Genomic DNA, 22,205 nt, shown 5'->3' with positions numbered 1-22,205 from the left:
TAATGACGTTTAATGTTTGTGTTGGCACCGTTTGTTTTACATCACCATTACATCACCTAATCAACATGAGTTAGACTTTAATATATTAGCGCCCCTCACTTCACACGGGTGTGATTTTTATCATGAGGATCGGTGCATGATCTCTTGCTCTTGTCAATGTTAAGGGCAAGGTTGATCTCCCGGCACCAACGTGCTAGTGAGTTGATCTCTATATAGACAGACTCGTCGTCATTATTGACAATTCTACTGCCGTGTCGTCCCCGTACTTTATGATGGTGTTGGAGACATGTGTGGCTGTGCAGTCATATAAGAGAGGGCTCAGCACGCATCCCTGGGGTTCTCCAGTGTTGAGGGTCAGGGGGTCAGATATGATGCTGCCCATTGAAACCTCCGGAAGAGGAGGGCTGAAGGAGAGTGAACGGGCCAACATCCGGTCTCTTACACAGGGACGCAGGTGGTGCCCCAGAGCCAAATTAAGCCATTTAGGCCTGACGTCGAAAAAAAGTCTTCTGAAAGAATATATATTCAAAGATTTGTGCCGCATTTTCACGATTTTTCAAAAATAGCAGACCTACAAGCTTGTAGCACGCCACTCGGTGGCGCGCTATGAGCTTGTAGATCTGCTATTTTTCAATAGCTAAAGTATAACATAATGCTTAGTTAAAACACCAAAAGGGGTTCCCGCCCAGAATGGGTAAGGACTATGGATTATTTTACTTTATTTATTTTTTGCCGATTAGGTTCCCTAATTCATTTGTATTGTGTAAAATATTAATATTGCTAGATGGTGTTTACATTATCTTCTAAAGTTAGATAGTGGGAGTGTCACGGTGCCCGGCCCCTTAAGTTTATAACCCCCCCCCCCCCCCCTAACCTGGGGGTCGCGACCCCTTATTTTTGCAACTGAATGCCTATAAAATGGAAATTAAGAGTTTACATAGTACACACAGTACATTCATAAACTTAATGATTATGGATTCAGTATTTATTTCTGATCTATTTTCTCTATTATTAAAGTTATTGTAGCGGTCAATTTGTATTGGGGCCGGGGGTGGTGCAGGGGTGGGGGCGGAGGTCGCATTTCCGGGGGTCCCCAATATATATATATATATATATATATATATATATATATATATATATATATATATATTCTGTACTATGAAGTCACAGACGCCAAAATCATATTCAAAATATCAAAACATAGAAAAAACACAAAACCCACTCCACCATCATGTTTACTATGTCCTCAACTTCATTAAAATAGGATTTGGGTTAATCGTCAATGTTGCTGTTGCCCTATAAAGGGATATTTACACTTTCAAACATGTTTGGGGTCATTTTAACATCAGGCTTTTATGAGTATACCCCCAGACAGTTTTTAAGTTGCTTGATTCAGTATTTTGATATTTGATGATTTGATTTGATTTTATCAGACATGACCCATTCTTATACAAACCCATTGTAATTTATAACTCCATTTTAAACATGAAAGATTCAATCGAAACATCCATCCTTGGTTCTGGCGACTCATACTGTACGTCCCTCCTAATATACATGAGGGGCCACGTTTTCCGATTCATTTTTAATGATTTCTTTCCCCTAAAAACTGTCTGGGGTACGCCTGAGTAGAATAGTATAGTATAGTAATAGTAGTATAAAATGACCCCAAACTGTTTGAAAGTGATATATATATCCCTTTAAGTTAACTCTGCAGATTTTACTGTGTACCCTCTATATAAATATAAATGCATAACAGAACAACGCTAAACATTGTGAATTGGGACTCATCACTAGGGGGAATTCTCTATATTATGGTTGGTTATCTATCGTGGACACGAAATGTGGACATACATTTCATCATATGGAATTATTTGAGGTATCCTGGAATTGAAGGCATTATCTTCTTCAGCAAGTAGTAGGCCTACTCAAACAGGCATGAAATCTTAGGTTGAATTTGTAATTTGGTTTCCTGTACAAGTTTAAAACATATTAATAGCTGCTGGTACTAGCTAATACAATTATAATTAATAATGGATTTAGGTTCGCTCAGAGCCATGGGAGTGCCAAGCATAGACAGTAGTCATTAGTCAACAACAGTATTGTCAATTGTCACACAGAAATCTATAATATTAATTTGATTAACTGCTTTGTTGCGCACACATAACTGCTGCCTGCCATGTTTTTACCCTTCTGTAATGTTTAACTAACTGGAAAACAAAGCAGTTCCATGCCCCTTTAATGATACTCTGTGACCGTGTGACTAAAGGCCTAGTCATACTCCAGTTTTAGTTAGGTAAGGTGACCATCGAAACGGTGGTTAGTAAAAACAGAGAGATGTGTTCTGTTCAGGCAAGCGATGTGAGTCACTTGACTCACTTATCACCGTGTGTGACGCCATGCTGTAGTTTCCCAAGCACCACAGTGGTCACCTTATCACCTAAAACTGGAGTATGAATTAATCTCGCATCACCAGGCTTTCCACATCGGAGGAAAGCCTGGTCTCTGTTCCAAAATCGCTGTGTGAACCGGTCTGGAGCGGATGATATCGCTATACGTCATGTTGTAGTATTGTTTTGTAGTCATCAGGCAGGAACAATCAATCGGAACTTCCTTTTCCCTCAAACCGGAAGAATAACAATAAAAGCAAAGTTCCGATTGATTGTTCCTGCCTGACGACTACAAAACAATACTACAACATGACGTAGCGATATCATCCGCTTCAGAGCGGAGACATAAACCCGAAAAGGAATGCTGCCCATGAGGCTAAGTATTAATATGGGCCTTGAGTCTCCACCCAAATGGCCCTCATGCTATTTCTTGGGCGCCATTCTTGGACAAAATTGCAAAGTTTTATTTTTACTTGGATAAACTGTATACATTTCAACAACATACTTGGTATCATAAAACCAAATGGATCTCTCAGAGTACCGGTACATGATCAATTGCATCTCAAACAATAACCATTGATTAAACAGATATGTACCCTGAGTTCTAGGGATGTACTGAGACATTCTGGCCCATATCGATATTCGATCAAATTAATTGATAACCGATGTTGATATGATCTCATTCTGTATTAAAAATGCATTCTGCAAAAAGGCTTATAAACACTGAATTTGAAAAAGCAATGCGTCTTTATTCCAAAACTAGGAATGCCCCATTATTGAAATGTTGGCCCATATCCCAACAACTTGAATGTAGTATTTTTATTTAAAAATGTTCCAACTTGTTGACTCTTTTGAAAGCCTCTCCAGAAAACACTGATATAATTTGTAGTCTTCATCATCACAAAAGGCATTTTCAGGCTTTTTAAATGTATTTTTCAACATAATTATAAAATAAGTGCTAAAACTGACATATTTTACCGATATATTGGTTTAAGGCAAATATCGACCGATACAGATGTGTTGAGCGATTATTGCCCATCCGTACTGGGTTCTATGTTCCCCGTTTACATTAGGGTTATTGTTTGTTTTGCAGATGGGATTCCCAGATTGATGTCAAATTAACAATATATTAATAATATGTAAATCTTTCCCCCTATAAGATACAGTATATCACGAGGAAAACCTGAGAGAATATCGGTTTCCATTATAGGACAGATAGAAAATAACTATGCTTGACCAGCATCATCCCTATAGAGAGTATGCGCGTGACATCATCATCAAACCCGGAAGTTATGCAGGAATGCCTACTGAGTGGCAAAAAACTACTTTCTGGCCTTGACAGCCCATACATCCAAAAAGAAAAGTCATATCTGATTGCATTAAACAACATTAAACAATGTTAAACTCACTTTGCCTGTTGCTTTGCCACTCGATGTGCCATTCACTTTAAGCATGCGCATACCCTCTATTATGTGGGGAACATTCACCAAAAATAGCCAATCTACAAGCTCACAATGCGTTGAATGCGTCACAACGTTGTGAGCTTGGGGAAGTCTGAAAAAGATTGCACCAACTCAGGTCCATTTGACCAAGTATAGAGAGGTCTAAGTGGGTCAAAATGAAGTGATATTGATGAATTCCAAATAGTATTAAAGTATTCTGAGGCACCACTGTGGACTGTGGACAAAGTAGGTGCACGGCACCTACTTTGATAAACGCTGGTTTAGAAAGTGTACAAATGGACCCAATTTCCGATCCCATTTGTACACAGTTAAATTAATATTGACGATTTTATTTACAGTGTAGATTGGGTTCCCAGGGATTTTTTGTTTTTGTTTTAATCAAATGGGGGTCCATAGGATAATGAAAATCAAACTTTACTAGTGGTCCTTGAAATTCAAAAGGCTGAGAAACAGATATAATCAAGAACAGGCCTATGTATATTATGAGATAAATAAATTATTCAGGATGAATCAGCTATATTTCAAAATCAATTTTACTTCAAGATAATGTGTTTGGAGCAATCATTCATCACAAAGCCATGTCAAGCCAAGTTACAATATCAGAAATTATTGTAACATTCATTTCATTGCATCAAGCACTCAAGGACAGGGTTCAGGTGCAGTCATTCACCTTCTGGTTGCTAAAAAATATTTGACTGTATACAGGCACATCAATCACAGAGAGGATAAACAGGCCTGTGTTGTGAGTTATTACTATCAGCTAAGTAACTAGCCAGAAAACATGTTACATTGCCTAGTAGACGAAAAGAAGTTGCCATCTCTGCTATTGAAAATAAATTGTCGCCGCTCATAAATGTATACAAAAAAGGACTAGCTCTGGTCCATAGCGTTAGACGAACTCCTTCTAACGCTATATGGACCAGAGCTATCAGATTCCGTGGTGATATAATATTATCCAGTCTGAGTCTATCATCGGCTAATTCCTCCTGTAGTGTCAGATGTTTTTCCTGTTAAGATTAACGGTTGTAAAAGCCCCCCCCGTCGCCCCGGACAGCAAACGGTCCCTCTCCCGTAGCTCTTCTTGCAGTTTGGCCTCGGTCACACGAAGCTGCCGTATGGTGGCTTTCATCTCCTTCATCTTCACCTCCATCAGCGCGATGATGTCCCTCTGCTCATTGAGCTTTCGCAGCAGTTCGGCCGACGTGGTGCCTTTGGTCAGCGAGTACGAGTGCTCCAGGGGGTTGCTGATGAGGTACTCTAGGTCTATTGCTGCCGCCGGGACTTCGCTGCTGCTTATTTCCACCAGCTGGTCAGTGGCGCTGGAGGAGGAGACCGCGGCGGAGGAGTAACGGCTTTTGACCGGGCTCGACGACGACAGGACGACGGGCGGGTGCAGGTTCTGAGTGGTGGCGCCCACGTACTCTCCGTTCTGGTCTATTTGCACGACGATCTCGGCGGTGCCCGTGGCGGCGTTGATCACCGTGGTGGTGGCAGCCTCCACCGCGGCTTCCACGTCAGCCTCGGACACGACGCTGGTGATGATGATCCCGGTGGGCACGGGACCACCGGGCATTAGAACAACGCCACCGGCGAGCCCCGGCGCGGTGGACACCTTCTTGCCCCTGCCCCGACCCCTCCGGCTCTTCCGCTCGTTCACCCCCCGCAGCGGAAACAGGGTCGGCACGCGAATGTTGTAGGTTTTTCTGCCGCCGACGAAGTGGACGCTGCATACCCGGTGTCCCGTCGTGGGCTGGAAGGTGCTGAAGCAGCCGCTGACCCCGGCCCGGGAGATGTTCTTCAGCCAAATCTCCCTCTGGGTGCTGTCCTTAGGAAATGTGTAGAAGCGGAGCTCTCGGTCCCGGTGCGAGTTGTTGTAGCAGCCGGGAACACAGCACGTGAATCCGGGCATGATCGTCTCGGTGTTAGAACCTCTATCGCTCGTATTTTTTGGCGAAGTTTTTTGTTATTTTTATTTTTATTTCGTTCTTCTTCTCCGCGTTGTTATCAAGCTCTCCGCGGCCTACAAGGCTACAAGCGGAACTACACGTCCCACAATGCTTACAACTTCCTGTTTATATTTCACCGAGATAGCTGCTCTGTTTAACGAGGCGATTAACCCCGTTTTTTACTCACTGAATACAAACTGCTGTTATTTGGGGTTATTGTGTGTTTTTATTTTACTTTGGTTTGATCCTGATTTGTCTAGTTATTCTCTAACGCCAATGGCATAGAATTTGAACTACATCTCCCATAATGCTGTCTGCTTAATGTGTATTTTTGTTGAGGAAGCTACCGCCACCTGTTGGTCATATCCTGAAAGAATACAAGTTCCTGTAGAGACTATCCCACGTAAAGAATCTAGAATCTGTCTTGACATTTCTGGCATTCTGCTAAAAGAAATAGAAAAGTTATAACTTGTGTTCAAATTAGTTCACATAATTCCATGTGATTGAGAGGAAACAGTTTTGCGTTATGACTTCATCGCTATTAACATGAGTAAAAGCCACCTCTGCTAACAGTTTGGGTCAGAGTAATTTAAAAATGTTGATGCTGCCGAGTAGCCATTGGGATTTTTGTAACAAATAAATGACTTGGACGATTAGGCTAGTCTACTTTTGGATTATTGCACAACATTGACACTATTAATTTGCAACTCTTAAGCATTCTTTCTGTAGGACTACAAGGATACAAGCAAACCTTTTGCGTATATGTAAATGTTTAGCAAATGTAGTAGGCCTAACCACTGCCTTGATAAAACACCTGTCAGACACAGAATTCATGCGTTTATTGCTTTATTGCATTGTTTACCGTGGAAAAAAGTTGCTGGCAGCTGCTACTACCTTTTCAGTGTCAAATTCAATCCCACCACATCTCCATAATCAATAATTTCCACATAGACCATTTCCAAAATGACTACTCATTCAGAACACACAAATAAAAATCTCATTGCAAACTGGAAAATGTTCTTTATACCAGTATTGCCACGTTAGTCAGTACTCAGTAAGGGTAAAGCTTGACCATTGAATTGTCCCCTTATGTTTACAGACATGTTTGTTTCACATATAAAGGAAACATGTGAAGAAACATGTCTGTTCTTAGCTCTGGTCTATAGCCCTAATGCCCTTTGCTGCCGAGAGCTATGGACCAGAGCTATCTTGTTCTTTAAACTATGCACATGCCATTCAGTTGCTGCTATTTTAACTGGCTCAGTCATCTCATTACCTTTTTATTTGGGAGATGATCATGTTTTGGCCTAGCATCCATTCCTACTCGGCTCTGTCATAGACGGCCTGTGATTGGCTAAGACTGGGGGGAAGGGAGCGCTCGTTTTGTTTCACACGTTTGCCAACTCAGACAGCGTGCTTGTCGACCTATATTATAATTTCTAAATTAGGCATTTAGCAGACGCTCTTAATCCAGAGCGATTTACAGTAATACAAATAAAAAATAAACCTGAAGGCCTGGCTGCGCACCTGCCTTGTCAAATTCATGGAATAGTCCTGCTGCATTTTCTGTAACCCTTAATATGCAGGACATTGAATCAAAACAAGCGTTCCTCTTATCCCAGTTCTTGAAAAAAAAACCGAAAAAAAACCGAGAGGCTGCTAAACTTCGCAGGTTGGGAAGATCCGCTCAGGTTCAAGAGAGCGGATACGGAAAATATGTGCTTATTACCTGGCTCCGTTCTTTTGGCAAATCTAGAACTTCCTGCCAGAGAGCTAGCAAATTTAAGACATCCGGTTGCTTTCAGAATAAAAGCGTGGTTAATTAAATAATTATTACATTACATTATTAGTATTGTTATTACATTACAGTTATTGTGAAGACACACATTATGTTTCTGTGTAAAAATAAGTAATTAAATAACGTAAAAAAGTTATCTAAATGGATAAATGCCCAAGTCCATGCACTGGAGTGCCCAAGTCCATTCACTGGAGTGCATGGACTTAATAAAGTGGATGCTGGACAAAATCCCTGCTATGTTTCGACTAGTGTGACATATGCACGCGTCCGGGGAGACCTCCTCTACAACACCACACTGTCCGCTAAGCAGCAGAGGTGTAAAACAAAAATTGGCACCAGGTCACAGGTAAAAAAACATAAAAAAACTTCCCATTTCCAGACTACAGTGGACTAAAGTGGACGCTGGACAAAAATCCCTGCTATGTTTCGACTAGTGTGACATACGCACGCGTCCGGGGAGACCTCCTCTACAACACCACACTGTCCGCTAAGCAGCAGAGGTGTAAAACAAAAATTGGCACCAGGTCAGATGTAAAAAAATGTCAAAAAACTTCCCATTTCCAGACTACAGTGGACTAAAGTGGACGCTGGACACAAATCCCTGCTATGTTTCGACTAGTGTGACATATGCACGCGTCCGGGGAGACCTCCTCTACAACACCACACTGTCCGCTAAGCAGCAGAGGTGTAAAACAAAAATTGGCACCAGGTCACAGGTCAAAAAATGTCAAAATAAATCCCATTTCCAGACTACAGTGGACTAAAGTGGACGCTGGACAAAAATCCCTGCTATGTTTCGACTAGTGTGACATACACACGTGTCCGGGGAGACCTCCTCTACAACACCACACTGTCCGCTAAGCAGCAGAGGTGTAAAACAAAAATTGGCACCAGGTCACAGGTAAAAAAACATAAAAAAACTTCCCATTTCCAGACTACAGTGGACTAAAGTGGACGCTGGACAAAAATCCCTGCTATGTTTCGACTAGTGTGACATATGCACGCATCCGGGGAGACCTCCTCTACAACACCACACTGTCCGCTAAGCAGCAGAGGTGTAAAACAAAAATTGGCACCAGGTCAGATGTAAAAAAACTTAAAAAAACTTCCCATTTCCAGACTACAGTGGACTAAAGTGGACACTGGACAAAAATCCCTGCTATGTTTCGACTAGTGTGACATACGCACGCGTCCGGGGAGACCTCCTCTACAACACCACACTGTCCGCTAAGCAGCAGAGGTGTAAAACAAAAATTGGCACCAGGTCAGATGTAAAATGATGTTTTGCACTATAGGTACTTACTGCATGTTGTACCTTTTTATACATTTGAGTGATGTGTGCACTTATAGGTACATTGCATGTTGTACCATATTATACATTTGAGTGACGTTTGCATTGAAGTACATTGCATGTTGTACCTATACTTTTGAGTAACGTTTGCACTTGGTACATTGAACGTCTTACCTTTTTATACATTTGAGTAATGTATGCACTTATAGGTACGTTTGCACTTATAGTATCATTTTGAATTTTTGAGTGACGTTTGCACTGATTGACGTTTGTAGTTTTTGCATGTTTTGCATGTGTTTGAATAATGTTTGCTGTATTAACACAGATGCACACACATACAGTAAATTGATCAAAAGTTACTACTAAACTATTAAAGTAGATTCTCAGTCCACCTTAAGACAAATTACGTTTAAAAACAAATATTGTAGGGATTTGGAAACTTTTTTTGCAGAGTGAATTTTTCTTCTTCTGTGTAACAGTGAATGAGAAACACCGTAAGCAAACTGTATGCCTTTTTCTTTCCATTGAAAGTGTACACTGTTATATTAGCAATGATTAATTAAAAGGTATTTTTTTGTAACTTTCAAAGCCTTGTCTGTATTCTTTTATATTCTATTGTATTTTAGTCCACTTTTTGACCTTTCACCTTGCTGTATGGCATGCCAATTTTTGTTTTACACCTCTGCTGCTTAGCGGAGGGTGTGGTGTTGTAGAGGAGGTCTCCCCGGACGCGTGCATATGTCACACTAGTCGAAACATAGCAGGGATTTGTGTCCAGCGTCCACTTTAGTCCACTGTAGTCTGGAAATGGGAAGTTTTTTGACATTTTTTTTACATCTGACCTGGTGCCAATTTTTGTTTTACACCTCTGCTGCTTAGCAGACAGTGTGGTGTTGTAGAGGAGGTCTCCCCGGACGCGTGCGTATGTCACACTAGTCGAAACATAGCAGGGATTTTTGTCCAGCGTCCACTTTATAAAGTCCATGCTCTCCAGTGAATAGCATTTATCCATTTAGATAACTTTTTAATTACTTATCTTTACACAGAAACATTACTTATTACTTATTTTTACACAGAAACATAATGTGTGTCCTATAGCATCGTTTAAATGCTTAATTTATAGTTTTAATGTGCAAATTAATCTTTTTTTCAATACTCTAGAGGGTACTCTTATTTTGAAGAGATCGCCCACCGGAAGTCTTATATTTGCTCACTTAGATTTGCCAAAAGAACAGTGCTTTATTACCTGATACAGTAGGCGGGCTATAGACAGGACATGAGCACTGTGCTGTAAATAGAAACATAGTTTTTGTTTAGAGTATAATATAAGGTAAAGGAAAGCCTGTGACGCGAGGTTAGGTTAGCGTTGAAGCATCCTACGGCTACTGGCGTTACCAACGTTACGTTTCACTGGGCAGCGCCCCCTGTAGGCGGCTGACTGACCGATTACCTACCGACGTCGTGGATGACTGTTGACTGCGAAAAATAGGTAGGTAACGTTATTATTTGTTATTACACTTTACAGTCTGTTACCCCATCTTAAGCTAGACAACGTTTTGAGATGTTCTTATGTTAGGCGACTGGATACGATACATTTTGCTTTATTGTTGCCTATCAAATTGACGTTAGCATCGCTAGCTAACGTTAGTTAACGTTACTTGAAATTAACGTTCTCTAAGAATTAACGTTGAAATAACTGTCATCTTTCTCGTTTCCTGGCACATGGTCTTAATGAACTAACATCGGATGACGTTAGGTTTTTTTTTCATCGATTTGTCTGTCTCTGGTAGCAGCTGCTAACATTTGTATTAGCTAACGAGAACACATTCATTATTCTTCCTGATTTATAGTACAAACGCGCTTTTAAATAGATGACCGGTGGAAAGAAATGACATATATAACAAAACACAGTTAACACACCAACGTAATTAGTATGTTTTGTATTTTGTGACAAGATCAGGCTTGAAGTCAGATTTGTGTGAACCGTTTCTCCCCATATGTTGGCCCTGAATCAGAAGGCTAATGAAATGTACATGTTTGTATTCGACAATCTGTGTGTCCGTGTTCTTCTGTCAGTATTTCTGCATGCATTTCTTTCTTGGGTTGCCATGCCATAGCTTTTCGAATGTTTGATATCATATTTCATAATTCCTACTTTGCATGTATTTGAAATGTATGGAATATATGTCATGTGTCAATGGCACGCCACATCTATCCAGTAGCTCACATTGGGACATTTTGGGAGTACCCTGCTGATATTCTTAGATGTTTGCTGATATGCTTGAACAAGGTCAGGCATTTTATAGAATAACTCAGAAATGTGGTAGCGTTAAATGCCCAGACCTTTGCTGGAGTGTCAACTTAAAACTTTAAAAAGCTGCTAACCACATCTCAGGCAACAATAGCCTGTTTCCTGTTACTTTTCCCCCTTCCAGTTGGGTGTTAGCAACCCTGCAGTAATAACAAAAACAATCTAAATTGTATATTTAGTCAGTCTGATTACTTGACTTGACATGCCATAAGTAGCAGTCACACGCCCAAAGGTGCTCATCTGCTGTACATTAAGTTAAACAAGTAGTAATGTATGTAATTAGGTTAAAAAGTCTCAAAACGTACTCATGATTTATAATGTCAGTGGCAGCACACACTTTAAGAGCCAGAGATGTTTTTGAGTTGTGTTGGGCGTGGAACCTTTTCGGGAATGGCATGCTAAATATGTTGTCGGACAATGTCTCAGTAGCCTATCACAGATGTCTGATAAGAAGACAAACGGCTATAGGCCGCTCCAGGACTTGTTCCTCGGCTTTGTTCGTCATGCCATTTGTTTACTTTTATAGGTGAAATCCCTGGACAGCGACTGAGGCAATCTGTGTCTGAAAGGATGGGCTCTATGGTTCACTTCATGTGAACTAGAGTGATTGCTGCTGCCATGTTGCCAGGAGTTGGTGTGTTTGGCACAGGGAGCACGGCCCGAGTGTTGGTGCCATTGTTGCAGGCAGAAGGTTTTGAGGTTCACGCACTCTGGGGGAGGAGTGAAGAGGAAGCTTGCTGTCTGGCGAAAGAGCTTGGAATTCCCTTTCACACCAGTCGATCGGACGATGTGCTGCTGCACCAGGACGTTGACCTTGTCTGCATCTACATTCCACCACCAATGACACGGCAGATTGCTGTCAAAGCATTAGGTAAATGTTTCGGTATCATGGCACGTAGCAGCCTAGACTTAATTTGGCATGAATTTAGCAAATCATTGTTAACTAGATATATAGAAGTAACCGTAAACCGTAAATGTAGATCCTTTAATCCTTATTATTAAGTTCATGTGAAATGAGACTATATGGTCTGTATGTGATTGATGTCTTCTTTATTAGGTAAAGAGGTATAATGGTTCACAAAGATAATGGTTTTGTACTGCACCTTGGTATTTGATTTACACTCCAATACAGATTGGGGAATTCTATTGCCAACCCAAAGTTAGTTTTCTTTTTTGCATAGCATAATAAATACATTTCACATTGAGTGTGTGACTAATACTATTTTATGTTCAAGTTTTACCAGGCTACTTGAAAGTAGCAAGGAGGACAATTTATGTTCCCCGGCCCATAGCCACAACTATTTTTGCTCAGTTATTGTCTTAACACACATACTAAGAAATGATTCTGAAAAGATTGTTTGCTACAACAAGTAGATGCCCTGCTTTGCCATGTTTACATTGTATTATATTCCCCACTCTTTTTTTTATTGTGTAAGTGTCAATTTTAGAAACAACACAACCAAACAAAAAACACTTTTCCCAGTTGTTGGCATGCTGTTGTTCTCAGCATGCCGCAATGTTGGATAATGTTAGCCTAGCCCTGTGAGGCTAACTTATCTAGTGGAATTCCTGAGAGTTGACCTCACTTTCCTGTTTTATTTCCAACTTCCTGAGTTTGTCTCCACAGAGACTTGCCCATTTTTAACAACAGCTTGTCTTTCCATTTATAAAAACTGTTTATTTTTTAGGAAGCATAATTCATAATGAGCACTCATATATATATATATATATATATTATGTGTGATGATAGTCAAAACACATATTTATCACCAGATTGATGCCAGTCTGATTGGGTGTGTTTTTTTTGCCACCCTGAGTTTCATGCTGCAGCTGACTACATCATGTAAGAGCAAAATGACTACCAAGTGAATATGGTGGTCTGAAATAGAAGACGTGGACAAGCTGCTTAATCTTATATTATTGGAAGAGAATAATTAACTCGATAAGATAGTCAGAGTACTGCACATCTGTCAATGGCCATGCTCTCGTAGGTGAATGCTACCCCCCAGTGGCACCATAGAGTATTTCTATATTTTACTCTCCTTTTTCCATCTCTTTACAGGCATAGGTAAGAATGTGGTCTCTGAGAAAGCTGCAACTGCTGTGGATTCCTTCAAGATGGTGACTGCTGCCCGGTACTATCCCCAGCTGCTCAGCATTATGGGTAACACCTTGCGCTTCCTTCCAGCTTTCATTGCAATGCGACGGTTGCTGGAAGAGGGATATGTGGGTGAAGTGCAGGTGTGTGACGTCAGAGTATATGGCCCCAGTCTCCTTGACCAATCATACGATTGGACTTGTGAAGAGCTTATGGGTGGAGGTGGGTTGCACACTGTTGGCTCAGCCATCATTGACCTTTTAAGTCATCTGATTGGGGCACGAGCCCATCGTGTCCACGGCCTATTGCGGACATTTGTACAACAGAACAGGTCAATCCATGGGATACGCCGCGTCACAAGTGATGATTTCTGTTTCTTCCAAATGTTAATGGGCGGAACCGGGTCTGTGTCTGGGACTGGCTCAGGTGGCGTGTGTTGCACTGTGACACTAAACTTCAACATGCCAGGGTCATTTCTGCATGAAGTGATGGTGGTCGGATCCATGGGGAGATTGGTTGCCAGAGGGACAGAACTATATGGACAACGCAATGGCTGTAATGACGAAGAGCTGTTGTTGGGGGACAGTGGGTGGGTCGGACCAGAGGTCCAAGAGATGCCCTCGCCTCACATTCGGGGGCTTGGCTCCATGGTAACGGCACTGAGACATTCTTTTCAGGCACATGAGGAGCGCAGGTCATGGGCACGTGGGCCAGTTGCCGTAGCGCCAACATTTGAGGATGGGCTATATGTGCAGACAGTTGTGGAGGCAGTTAAACGGTCAAGCCGTAGTGGGGAATGGGAATGTGTAGAGATTATGACTCAAGAACCAGATCCTAACCAAAACTTGTGTGAAGCTCTGCAAAGAAACAAGAATTAAATAAAACTCATACACCCAGTAAAGCTTAAAGGCCTTGTAGCTAAGTACTACTTATCTCTTGACAGTTACCTTACCTACTGATCTAATTTATTTTCTAATTTATATGACCCCCAGATTGTAAGTATTTTCTTTCAAATTCTATCATATTTTCAACCAGAACGCTTAGTTCAGCAGCTACTCCAACTCAATTATTTTATGCGTTTATTAATGTCCTTGCAACTTTGATTATTTATTTTATCTAAGGTGAATAAAAAAACGTTGCTGTTATTGGCAGATTTGCGGCAGCATATTTCAAAATATAGGCGCTAGAGTGCCATTTTACTACTTCCGTAGTTCTGTTCCGTTCCCCAAAAACCGGGAGGCATAATCATTCTTACCTCACGCTGGTCATGCTAAAGTCTCTCTAGAAGTGTTTATATTCCAAAACGAGATGCATGCTGAAGTCTCCATGGTTTTCTGGTGAAAACCATGGAGAGCTCCCTAGATTGTTACGAGCCATTCTTTTGGAGCCATAAACAGGAAGTGAACGGAGTATGGTGCAGAAGGAGATTTTATTTTGTTTTATATCAATAAAAAAAGCCATTAAGACGTGTATACACGTCCACGGCCTCCTGCGGTTTGATTAGAAAATACGTGTATACACGTCCTTAGCGAAACCTTTATTAAAAGAACAGCTATTTGTCAAACCTAACTCTGCAATCAGAAAAGGACAAAAAATAGGACTATTTATCTCAGTAACTTTGAAAGACTGGGGGAGACTTTTCAACTTTCAGTGAGGCGCCACACCTATGCAACGTAACGAAAAGCAAACATTGGCACTTCCGTATTCTTTTGTAGTTGTAGCTGTCTGCAACAATATTCTTTCTTCTATATTTGCTGACTAAGTTGGAGTTGTGCTGGATTACTTACATATTATCTTCTGACCACACTCCACGGTCAGTTTTACACCTGGAAGCAACTCCCCCCATGTCGACAAGTTTGACCAAAAATCTTCATGATTGACTGAATTGAGCCGTTGAGTATTGAGCTAATGTTGTTACTAGGGCATGTCATTTCAGCTTTTTTTGTTTTTGAGTAAGTTAAACCGACTTTCAGTGGTTGGACCACTTACAACACTTGGACATAATAGTTAATGCACATGAAAAATATGTTCAAAATGTATTTCATATTCATATGTTAAAAAGTTACTCTTATTATTTTTCTATTCAGATGAATGTAGCTGGAGAGATCCAGGTCCTTTTATTTTTGAATAATCCATTCAAATTGTTTTTCCCAAAAAGAAAGGAAAAACGAATGCAAGAGGTACTATTAACATGTTATCTTGTATTTATATATATTTGCATGAAGAGTGTGGCCAATTTAGATTGAATTTATATACACTTTTATTGAATTAGAACATGGTCTGTACTAGAAGGTAGCGTAAACATGTGTGACATTAATTCCACTGAATCGTATAAACTACCCTGGGGTCATTTAAAATAGAAAAGGCTATGTAAGGAATTAACAGGCAGAAAAAATAGCTTGTGGTATAGTCTTTTTTTGGTATTATAACTATTATTCCATACATTGACAAAAGCATAGATTCTCAGAACTGTTTACATCTATACTCAAAATTGATTTACAGCTTTTCATATGAAGTGTTGAAATTGTAAGATTTGTTTACACATGGTAATAAACATTGGCGTAAGCTGATATGTTTTACAATAAATTGAATAGAATATTAGATGGTTCATGAAAAAGCTTAACTCACGCCTATGAGTCTGTCCTCTGGAATCTATTACTGATATGTTCTAATTCCCATACTCTCAGGCACACTTCCCCACCTCACACAAGGTGAGGCCTACTCTTGAATTTAACCCTTTGATTAAGCAGAACCACTGGATTTGATGTACATTATATGCGAGAGTAAGTCTGGATGGATGCATCCTTGAGGGACTCGCCAACTCGGTAATGAGAGTACGAAGTGTTATTAAACAATTCCACTGTGTCTCACAGTTCTGCTGAATACATTAAATTAATATCATGACCCTGTACTTTAGTTCTTGGGGGATGACAGATATACTGTACAAAGCAAAATGTCTATTGGACTACACAATAAAATGCTCTGCTCTTTTAAACGGATGATTTTACCGAGTAATATCATACACAGCACTGGTAGAATTAGATTTATCTGTCCTAGATCTACGAAAATGCCTTGTAAAGTAGATGCAGTCACTTAGGACTCATGGTTTGTTGCACTTTGACAGACGCAGATAAGGATACATGCTACAATGTTACACACTTACCTCACACTATCCCAATAGTGCTTTACAGAAAGGTGAGTCAGGTTTACATTTAAGTGTCTTTATGATACACATGCCTGCAGAATGTTTGATGTTTTAGCTACTACTTTATCTTCATCCCGACCCAAGTTTTCAGAGTCCGACTTTTTTTTTGCACTGATAAAATGCCACATATTTAATAATGTGCAGTGTAATATTACTGTTTGAACCAGTCAGCTTACTGCAAATGAATAGAACATTTGTCTGCTTAAGAAAGATGTATTGTATTTATTTTTGTTTTTTTATTAATGTGGGTGAAAAGTCCCACTGTTCTATTCAGCAATTGCGTCTATTTCAGCCTGTGAAATCTTATGTTTAAGCTGTATTTTGTGTTTAGTTTTAGCATTGTTTTAACTGATAACACTTTGTGAGCACTACCTGTGATCCACTTACGTTGAGGAAGTACTGGCATTTGAAACCATGCTGTTCATTTAACTGACAGACATTTCTTTGACAAATAAATACTGTTGTACTAATTTTGTGGCCTCTTTTCTCAAGAATGGCCCTTTGTTGGTTGGTTCCCTGCTTATCAAACTACTTTGATTTTCTTTCTATGCACTGTTACTGACACTAGAATAATTGAGAATAAAGACCAGAGACAATTGTTTTAAGTAGCAATAGACTTCTAGATCAGCCACGACCGATTATCGGCACCGATATTGAAAATCGTGGCAAAAAAAACATTTTGGCTGAAATTTCCTATGCAACATAGAGGAATACATTAGGGTGTGTGTGTGTTGGTTGTGCTTTACAACCTGGTGCTGCTGAATTGAAGAGACCAGCTTGATTCGTTTTTATTATTTATTTTCATTATTACTTTTACAGGGGAAAAAAGGCTTTGGGGAACTGTTTTGTCATGTTTTATTTACAATTCAGTTCATAAGAAATGCTGCTAATTGGGAGCTAATTATAATGTTGCATTTGATAGAACAAAGCATTTCATAGGATATAGTATTTTGTTTATTTTTTAAATGTCAGTTCAATTTATAAGAAATGCTGTTACATAGGAGCTCCCTCTTACATGCATTTAAAGAACGCTGTTTTGTGTTAGGTACATTTTGACAATTAATAAAATATATAATTTTAATTACCATCGGTTTTTAATATCGGCTATCTGTCTCTTTGATCACTACTAATCGGTATCGGCCATTAAAAACCCATATTGGTCGATCCCTAGTTTTAAGTAAACGGTTCATTGATTTGGTGAACACTTTAATAATTCTGTAACCATTAATTTCAGGTAAAGTGAACTGGTTCAATAACCTGTTTTATAAACACACTAAAATAATCTGCAGACTGGTCAATTTATTTTTAAAGGAGCACATGGAACCTGGAAGGTGTCCTGGTACACACGTAACACATGTAAAGGACTATATAAAATGCAGTCCAGTCAAATAGACTGATATCTTCCCCTTTCGGGACTCTTGTTTACCTTTTCTGTATTTGAAACAAGGGTCCTAAAAGGGGCTAACTGATATATATCTGTGATAAACAGATATTGCTATTAAGTGACGTTAGAGAGAGGAGGCACTTCATCATCCTCCTGTCTCGGGGATCTGCAGTACGTGGTTCTTAAATTGGGGTCAAAGGACCCTCAGTGGTGACTGGTGAGAGTCATGGGGTTCCTTGAAAGTAAAAATCAGACCTGTCTGAAGTGAGTGGTACTGTACTGTACTGTACTGTACTGTACTGTACTGTACTGTACTGTACTGTGCTCGGACACAGCCAGGGACACAGGGACAGAGCCAGGGACACAGGGGACAGACCATAGGGACAGACCCATGGACACACACTGGGTCTGTCCAATGTTGCACCACTCAAAAAGACTGAGGGGGGGCACCTCACCAATCTGGGAACCTTGAGTCAACAGTGAGACTACTCCTCCACCACCACCAGAGGGCGACTCTCACTTCCGCGTCCTCTAGAAAGCGAAGCAAAACAAAACACAACGACGAATGAAGAAGATGAACTATCTATACTAGTTAAAGATGGCGCCGCGCAAGAGGAGCTTGGTTTGGACGTATTTTAAAATGATAGACGCCAAAACGGTGCAGTGTCTTCTGTGCACGGTGTGTGTGGTTCATAACGGCCCCACCACGACCAACATGATGAGGCATCTGCGCACCAAACACCCCGCTGAGATCGGCGGCGACGCCAACGGTGACCACAGAAAGAGTCAACACGGATCTGAAATGACCGAAAATAACGACGACGATCTACACATTCACGGCAACTTCGACTCTGGTATTAATTAGTCTTTAACGCTTCTATGGCTTTTGGTTTTGTTTAAATGCAAAAGCCTATGTAAACAAAGTACTAGTCCATGTTAAGAGTGAATCCGGGGCGATGTGTCTGTGCTGCTGCTGTCGTGGTGGTGATGTTGACATTTGACAAACAACACAAACATATTCATACTTTTTCGGTCTAATCTTCACCATTACAAATTACATCTTACATGCACTAATAAATACCGTTCTACCTACAACTAGACAACGTACAGGAATGGCTATTTTGACGAGAGTGTGTGTGTGTGTTTGTGTATTTCTGGAGTAGGCCTAGAGCTCCTACCTTACAATATTTTCAACTACAATATTGGCAACTTTGATTGTTGCCAGTTGCAAGAGAAACAGTCACGTAAACAAAGTTCAAAATAAGTCACAAGGTGGACCCTCTTGTAAACAAGTGTAATGCTTTTTGGGTCGTCCACTCAGTTAACAGTCGTTGTATTGAGTTGTGCTTGAAATGTACTGTAATTCTGCAAACTGTTCATAAATATTTCAATCAATCAATCAAACATGAACACACACTCACAGTCGCATCAACAATACAACACACATGAGCAGTTATTTGCAAATGTGCATTTGATGAAATAATGGTAATCTGTCTAATTAAATTGGGCACTGAATTGTAGAGAAATTGTAACTTTATATAAAAAAAGGCTGTTTCCCGTTCGTAAACATCTGGTATCACTATCCTCCTGGTGATTGGAATTGATTGAAATATTTATTAACAGTTTGCAGAATTACAGTACATTTAAGGCACAAACTCAATACAAAGACTGTTAACTGTGAGTGGACGACCCAATTAAGCATTACACTTGTTTACAAGAGGGTCCACCGTGTTCAATTCATCAAAGGTGATTCATGGTAGGTGGCATACATTTCAGCAGCCTTGAAGACTTCAAACTTATACAAAAAAATTCTCCACTGTAAAACGTGGGGGGGGGGGGGGAATATTACATAAAATACATTTAACATTGATTGTCATGCTTTTTTGTGTGTTAAACAGTGGAGGTGGAGATGGATAACGACGAGACCAGGCCCATCACGGTGGACGACAGCGCTGATATCACGTCTGCTATCAACGGCATCTTGGAAGCTGCCGAAGGGGTCGCGGTGAGAACGGTAGCCCGTCAATCCACGGCCGACGGCCCGTCGTTACGCAGGCGGAGCTCCGTTTGGAAGCACTACAAACGACTGGAGAGTCCCACGAGTTCACTTTGCCTGCTTTGCATGGAGGAGATCAAACACTACAACAGCACGAGCAACCTAAAACGGCATCTGTCAAAGAAACACCCGGGGGCTTTTGCTGGCCTGGGTTTCATAGTCAACGAACAGTCCTCTAAAACTTCGGTGCATCTGAAACCGGTTCAAAATAAATCGCCTACTAAATCGTCGACTAGTGTGGTGAACGAAAAACGTACAGGTATGAAGTTAATCGTCAAACACAAGCAAAGTGGATGGATCTAGTATAGATTTCAATTGCATCATCAAATTCATAACTAGCCCCTCTCGGGACCCCCTCGGTTGAGCTCTTTTCATCGCTCACCCGTAGGGTCCCTTAGCATTTCTTCCACTCTCTATGGTAGACAGCTGTACATATGCTCCGTTCAGGCCGATCTGCGCTCCGCTTAAGTGGTGGTGAGATGTTTCAAAGATGCATAAAACTGCTATAGGAGACAACGGAAACGTGGAAGAATTTCCATTTGGCGCAGATGCCGTTAAGTATTTTTAACCTTTTTTTCCCCCAGTTTTGGCTGCTCTGATATTCTCTCTTCCTTCCTTCCTTGACTTCCTTATTGACTTCCCATTGTACCGCCTCCCGCACCGACACTGGCTAGCTGCGACAGAGCAGATCAGAGGCAGGAACGTAGGGACGCGCAGCTAGCCAGTGTCGGTGCGGGAGGCGGTACAATGGGAAGTCAATAAGGAAGTCAAGGAAGGAAGGAAGAGATAATTTCAGAGCAGCCAAAACTGAAAAAAAAAAAGAAATACTTAACGGCATCTGCGCCAAATGAAAATTCTACGGGTGAGCGATGAAAAGAGCTCAACCGAGGGGGTCCCGAGAGGGGCTAGTTCATAACATGAGTTTGCAGTCCCTTGGTCCACAGTTAAACAATACTTGTTATTTTCTTCCTCCTTACAGACCTGTTTGATGTATCAAGAGAACGCATGAGAGAAGATGAAATCGGTGAACTGGAGAGAGTGCGGGAGCTGATAGAAGCTGTGAGGAACGCTCAGAGGCAGGAGGCAAAGGCTCTGGAGCACCAGAGGGAGTTACTCGAAATGCTGCGTGACGCAAATGCCAGGGAATTAGCCGCGGAGCGGGAGAGAATTGAATCCCTGAGGAAAGCGCAGGAGAAGGAGTCCATAGCCCTGGATAAACGGAGGGAAGAACTGCATAAAGAGAAGGAAGAACTGCAGCTAAAATGGGAGCAACTGGAGCAGAATAAGAAAGAAACATGTACATGCCAGCTGTGAAAATAATATATATTCTGTATAAGAAGAAAGTTTGCTATCGCACGGTCCCGGTCCTTAACCCATTTAGGCCTGACGTCGAAATAAAAAAAACAAGTCTTCTGAAAGAATATATATTCAAAGATTTGCACCACATTTTCACGATTTTTCAAAAATAGCAGACCTACACACTATGAGCTTGTAGATCTGCTATTTTTCAATAGCTAAAGTATAACAAAATGCTTAGTTAAAACACCAAAAGGGGTTCCCGTCCAGAACATGGTTTAAACGTACAACAGGACTCGACAATTTTGTTTTCATTGCGTACAACACATTTTTTGTTTCCAAACACAAGTTTGGAAACTAAAAGAAATGTTGAAAATGTTGACCTGGCTTTCTCTTATTAAAATCTTTTGTAAGTAATTCGTGGACATAGGTTTGCACTTGAATTGATGGCATCAATGCCTGTGGTGATGAACATTAAGTCTGTACAAGGTATGGTGATTTAAGTGGCCATACATAAAGTAATACACTTCGACATACATTTGCAAGCTGAGCAACACGTTCCTAAAAAGCCTTTGTTGCTCAGCCCATGGCCATGCCACACAATGGTGTTGACACCGTCATGGGACATGACATTAATTGTTGTATTTATACATCAGAGGCACTCGTACTCCTCCTTTATTCAAGATGGTAAATGGTGCATTTATATAGCGCCTTTATCCAAGGCGCTTTACATAGATTGTGCATTACATTCACCCATTCACACACACATTCATACACCGATGGCGGCGGAAGCCATGCAAGGTAATTTGGGGTTCAGTGTCTTGCCCAAGGACACTTCGACATGTAGACAGGAGGAGCCGGGATTCGAACCGCCGACCCATGGATCATTGGACGACCTGATCTACCTCCTGAGCCACAGCCGCCCTAGATGATATAGTTTACAGTAGTAGTTTATCTCAGTTTTCAGTGT

The 22,205-nt window shown here is 40.8% G+C and overlaps 3 protein-coding genes across 3 annotated transcripts; 2 read left to right on the top strand and 1 right to left on the bottom strand.

The window, feature by feature from the left end:
* Positions 1-4,365: 4,365 nt before the first annotated feature.
* On the bottom strand, positions 4,366-6,438 carry thap11 (THAP domain containing 11). Its single transcript, XM_079497193.1, has one exon. It carries the CDS (start codon positions 5,757-5,759, stop codon positions 4,845-4,847), a length of 915 nt encoding a protein of 304 aa, XP_079353319.1. The 5' UTR covers positions 5,760-6,438; the 3' UTR covers positions 4,366-4,844.
* A 3,762-nt stretch (positions 6,439-10,200) lies between these two features.
* On the top strand, positions 10,201-16,970 carry gfod2 (glucose-fructose oxidoreductase domain containing 2). The gene is made up of 3 exons (XM_079497903.1): positions 10,201-10,374; positions 11,723-12,067; positions 13,259-16,970. The coding sequence occupies exons 2-3, from the start codon at positions 11,815-11,817 to the stop codon at positions 14,170-14,172; spliced, it is 1,167 nt and encodes a 388-aa protein (XP_079354029.1). The 5' UTR covers positions 10,201-10,374; positions 11,723-11,814; the 3' UTR covers positions 14,173-16,970.
* Positions 16,971-18,431: 1,461 nt separating this feature from the next.
* Positions 18,432-21,648, top strand: LOC306920448 (uncharacterized protein). The gene is made up of 3 exons (XM_079497205.1): positions 18,432-18,737; positions 19,782-20,198; positions 20,919-21,648. The coding sequence occupies exons 1-3, from the start codon at positions 18,482-18,484 to the stop codon at positions 21,251-21,253; spliced, it is 1,008 nt and encodes a 335-aa protein (XP_079353331.1). The 5' UTR covers positions 18,432-18,481; the 3' UTR covers positions 21,254-21,648.
* The last annotated feature ends 557 nt before the right edge of the window (positions 21,649-22,205 follow it).

Source organism: Electrona antarctica, assembly GCF_951216825.1.
Source record: "Electrona antarctica genome assembly, chromosome: 3".
Lineage (NCBI taxonomy): Eukaryota > Metazoa > Chordata > Actinopteri > Myctophiformes > Myctophidae > Electrona > Electrona antarctica.
The sequence above is the reverse complement of the archived record's forward strand: the minus strand, read 5'-3'. Positions and strand labels throughout refer to the sequence as shown.

Coding starts and splice junctions, on each gene's coding strand:
- gfod2 (XM_079497903.1), top strand. CDS start 11,815: ATGTTGCCAGGAGTTGGTGTGTTTGGCACAGGGAGCACGGCCCGAGTG. Junction 12,068..13,258: donor GATTGCTGTCAAAGCATTAG/GTAAATGTTTCG, acceptor ATCTCTTTACAG/GCATAGGTAAGAATGTGGTC.
- thap11 (XM_079497193.1), bottom strand. CDS start 5,759: ATGCCCGGATTCACGTGCTGTGTTCCCGGCTGCTACAACAACTCGCAC.
- LOC306920448 (XM_079497205.1), top strand. CDS start 18,482: ATGGCGCCGCGCAAGAGGAGCTTGGTTTGGACGTATTTTAAAATGATA. Junction 18,738..19,781: donor TCACGGCAACTTCGACTCTG/GTATTAATTAGT, acceptor TGTGTTAAACAG/TGGAGGTGGAGATGGATAAC. Junction 20,199..20,918: donor GGTGAACGAAAAACGTACAG/GTATGAAGTTAA, acceptor TCCTCCTTACAG/ACCTGTTTGATGTATCAAGA.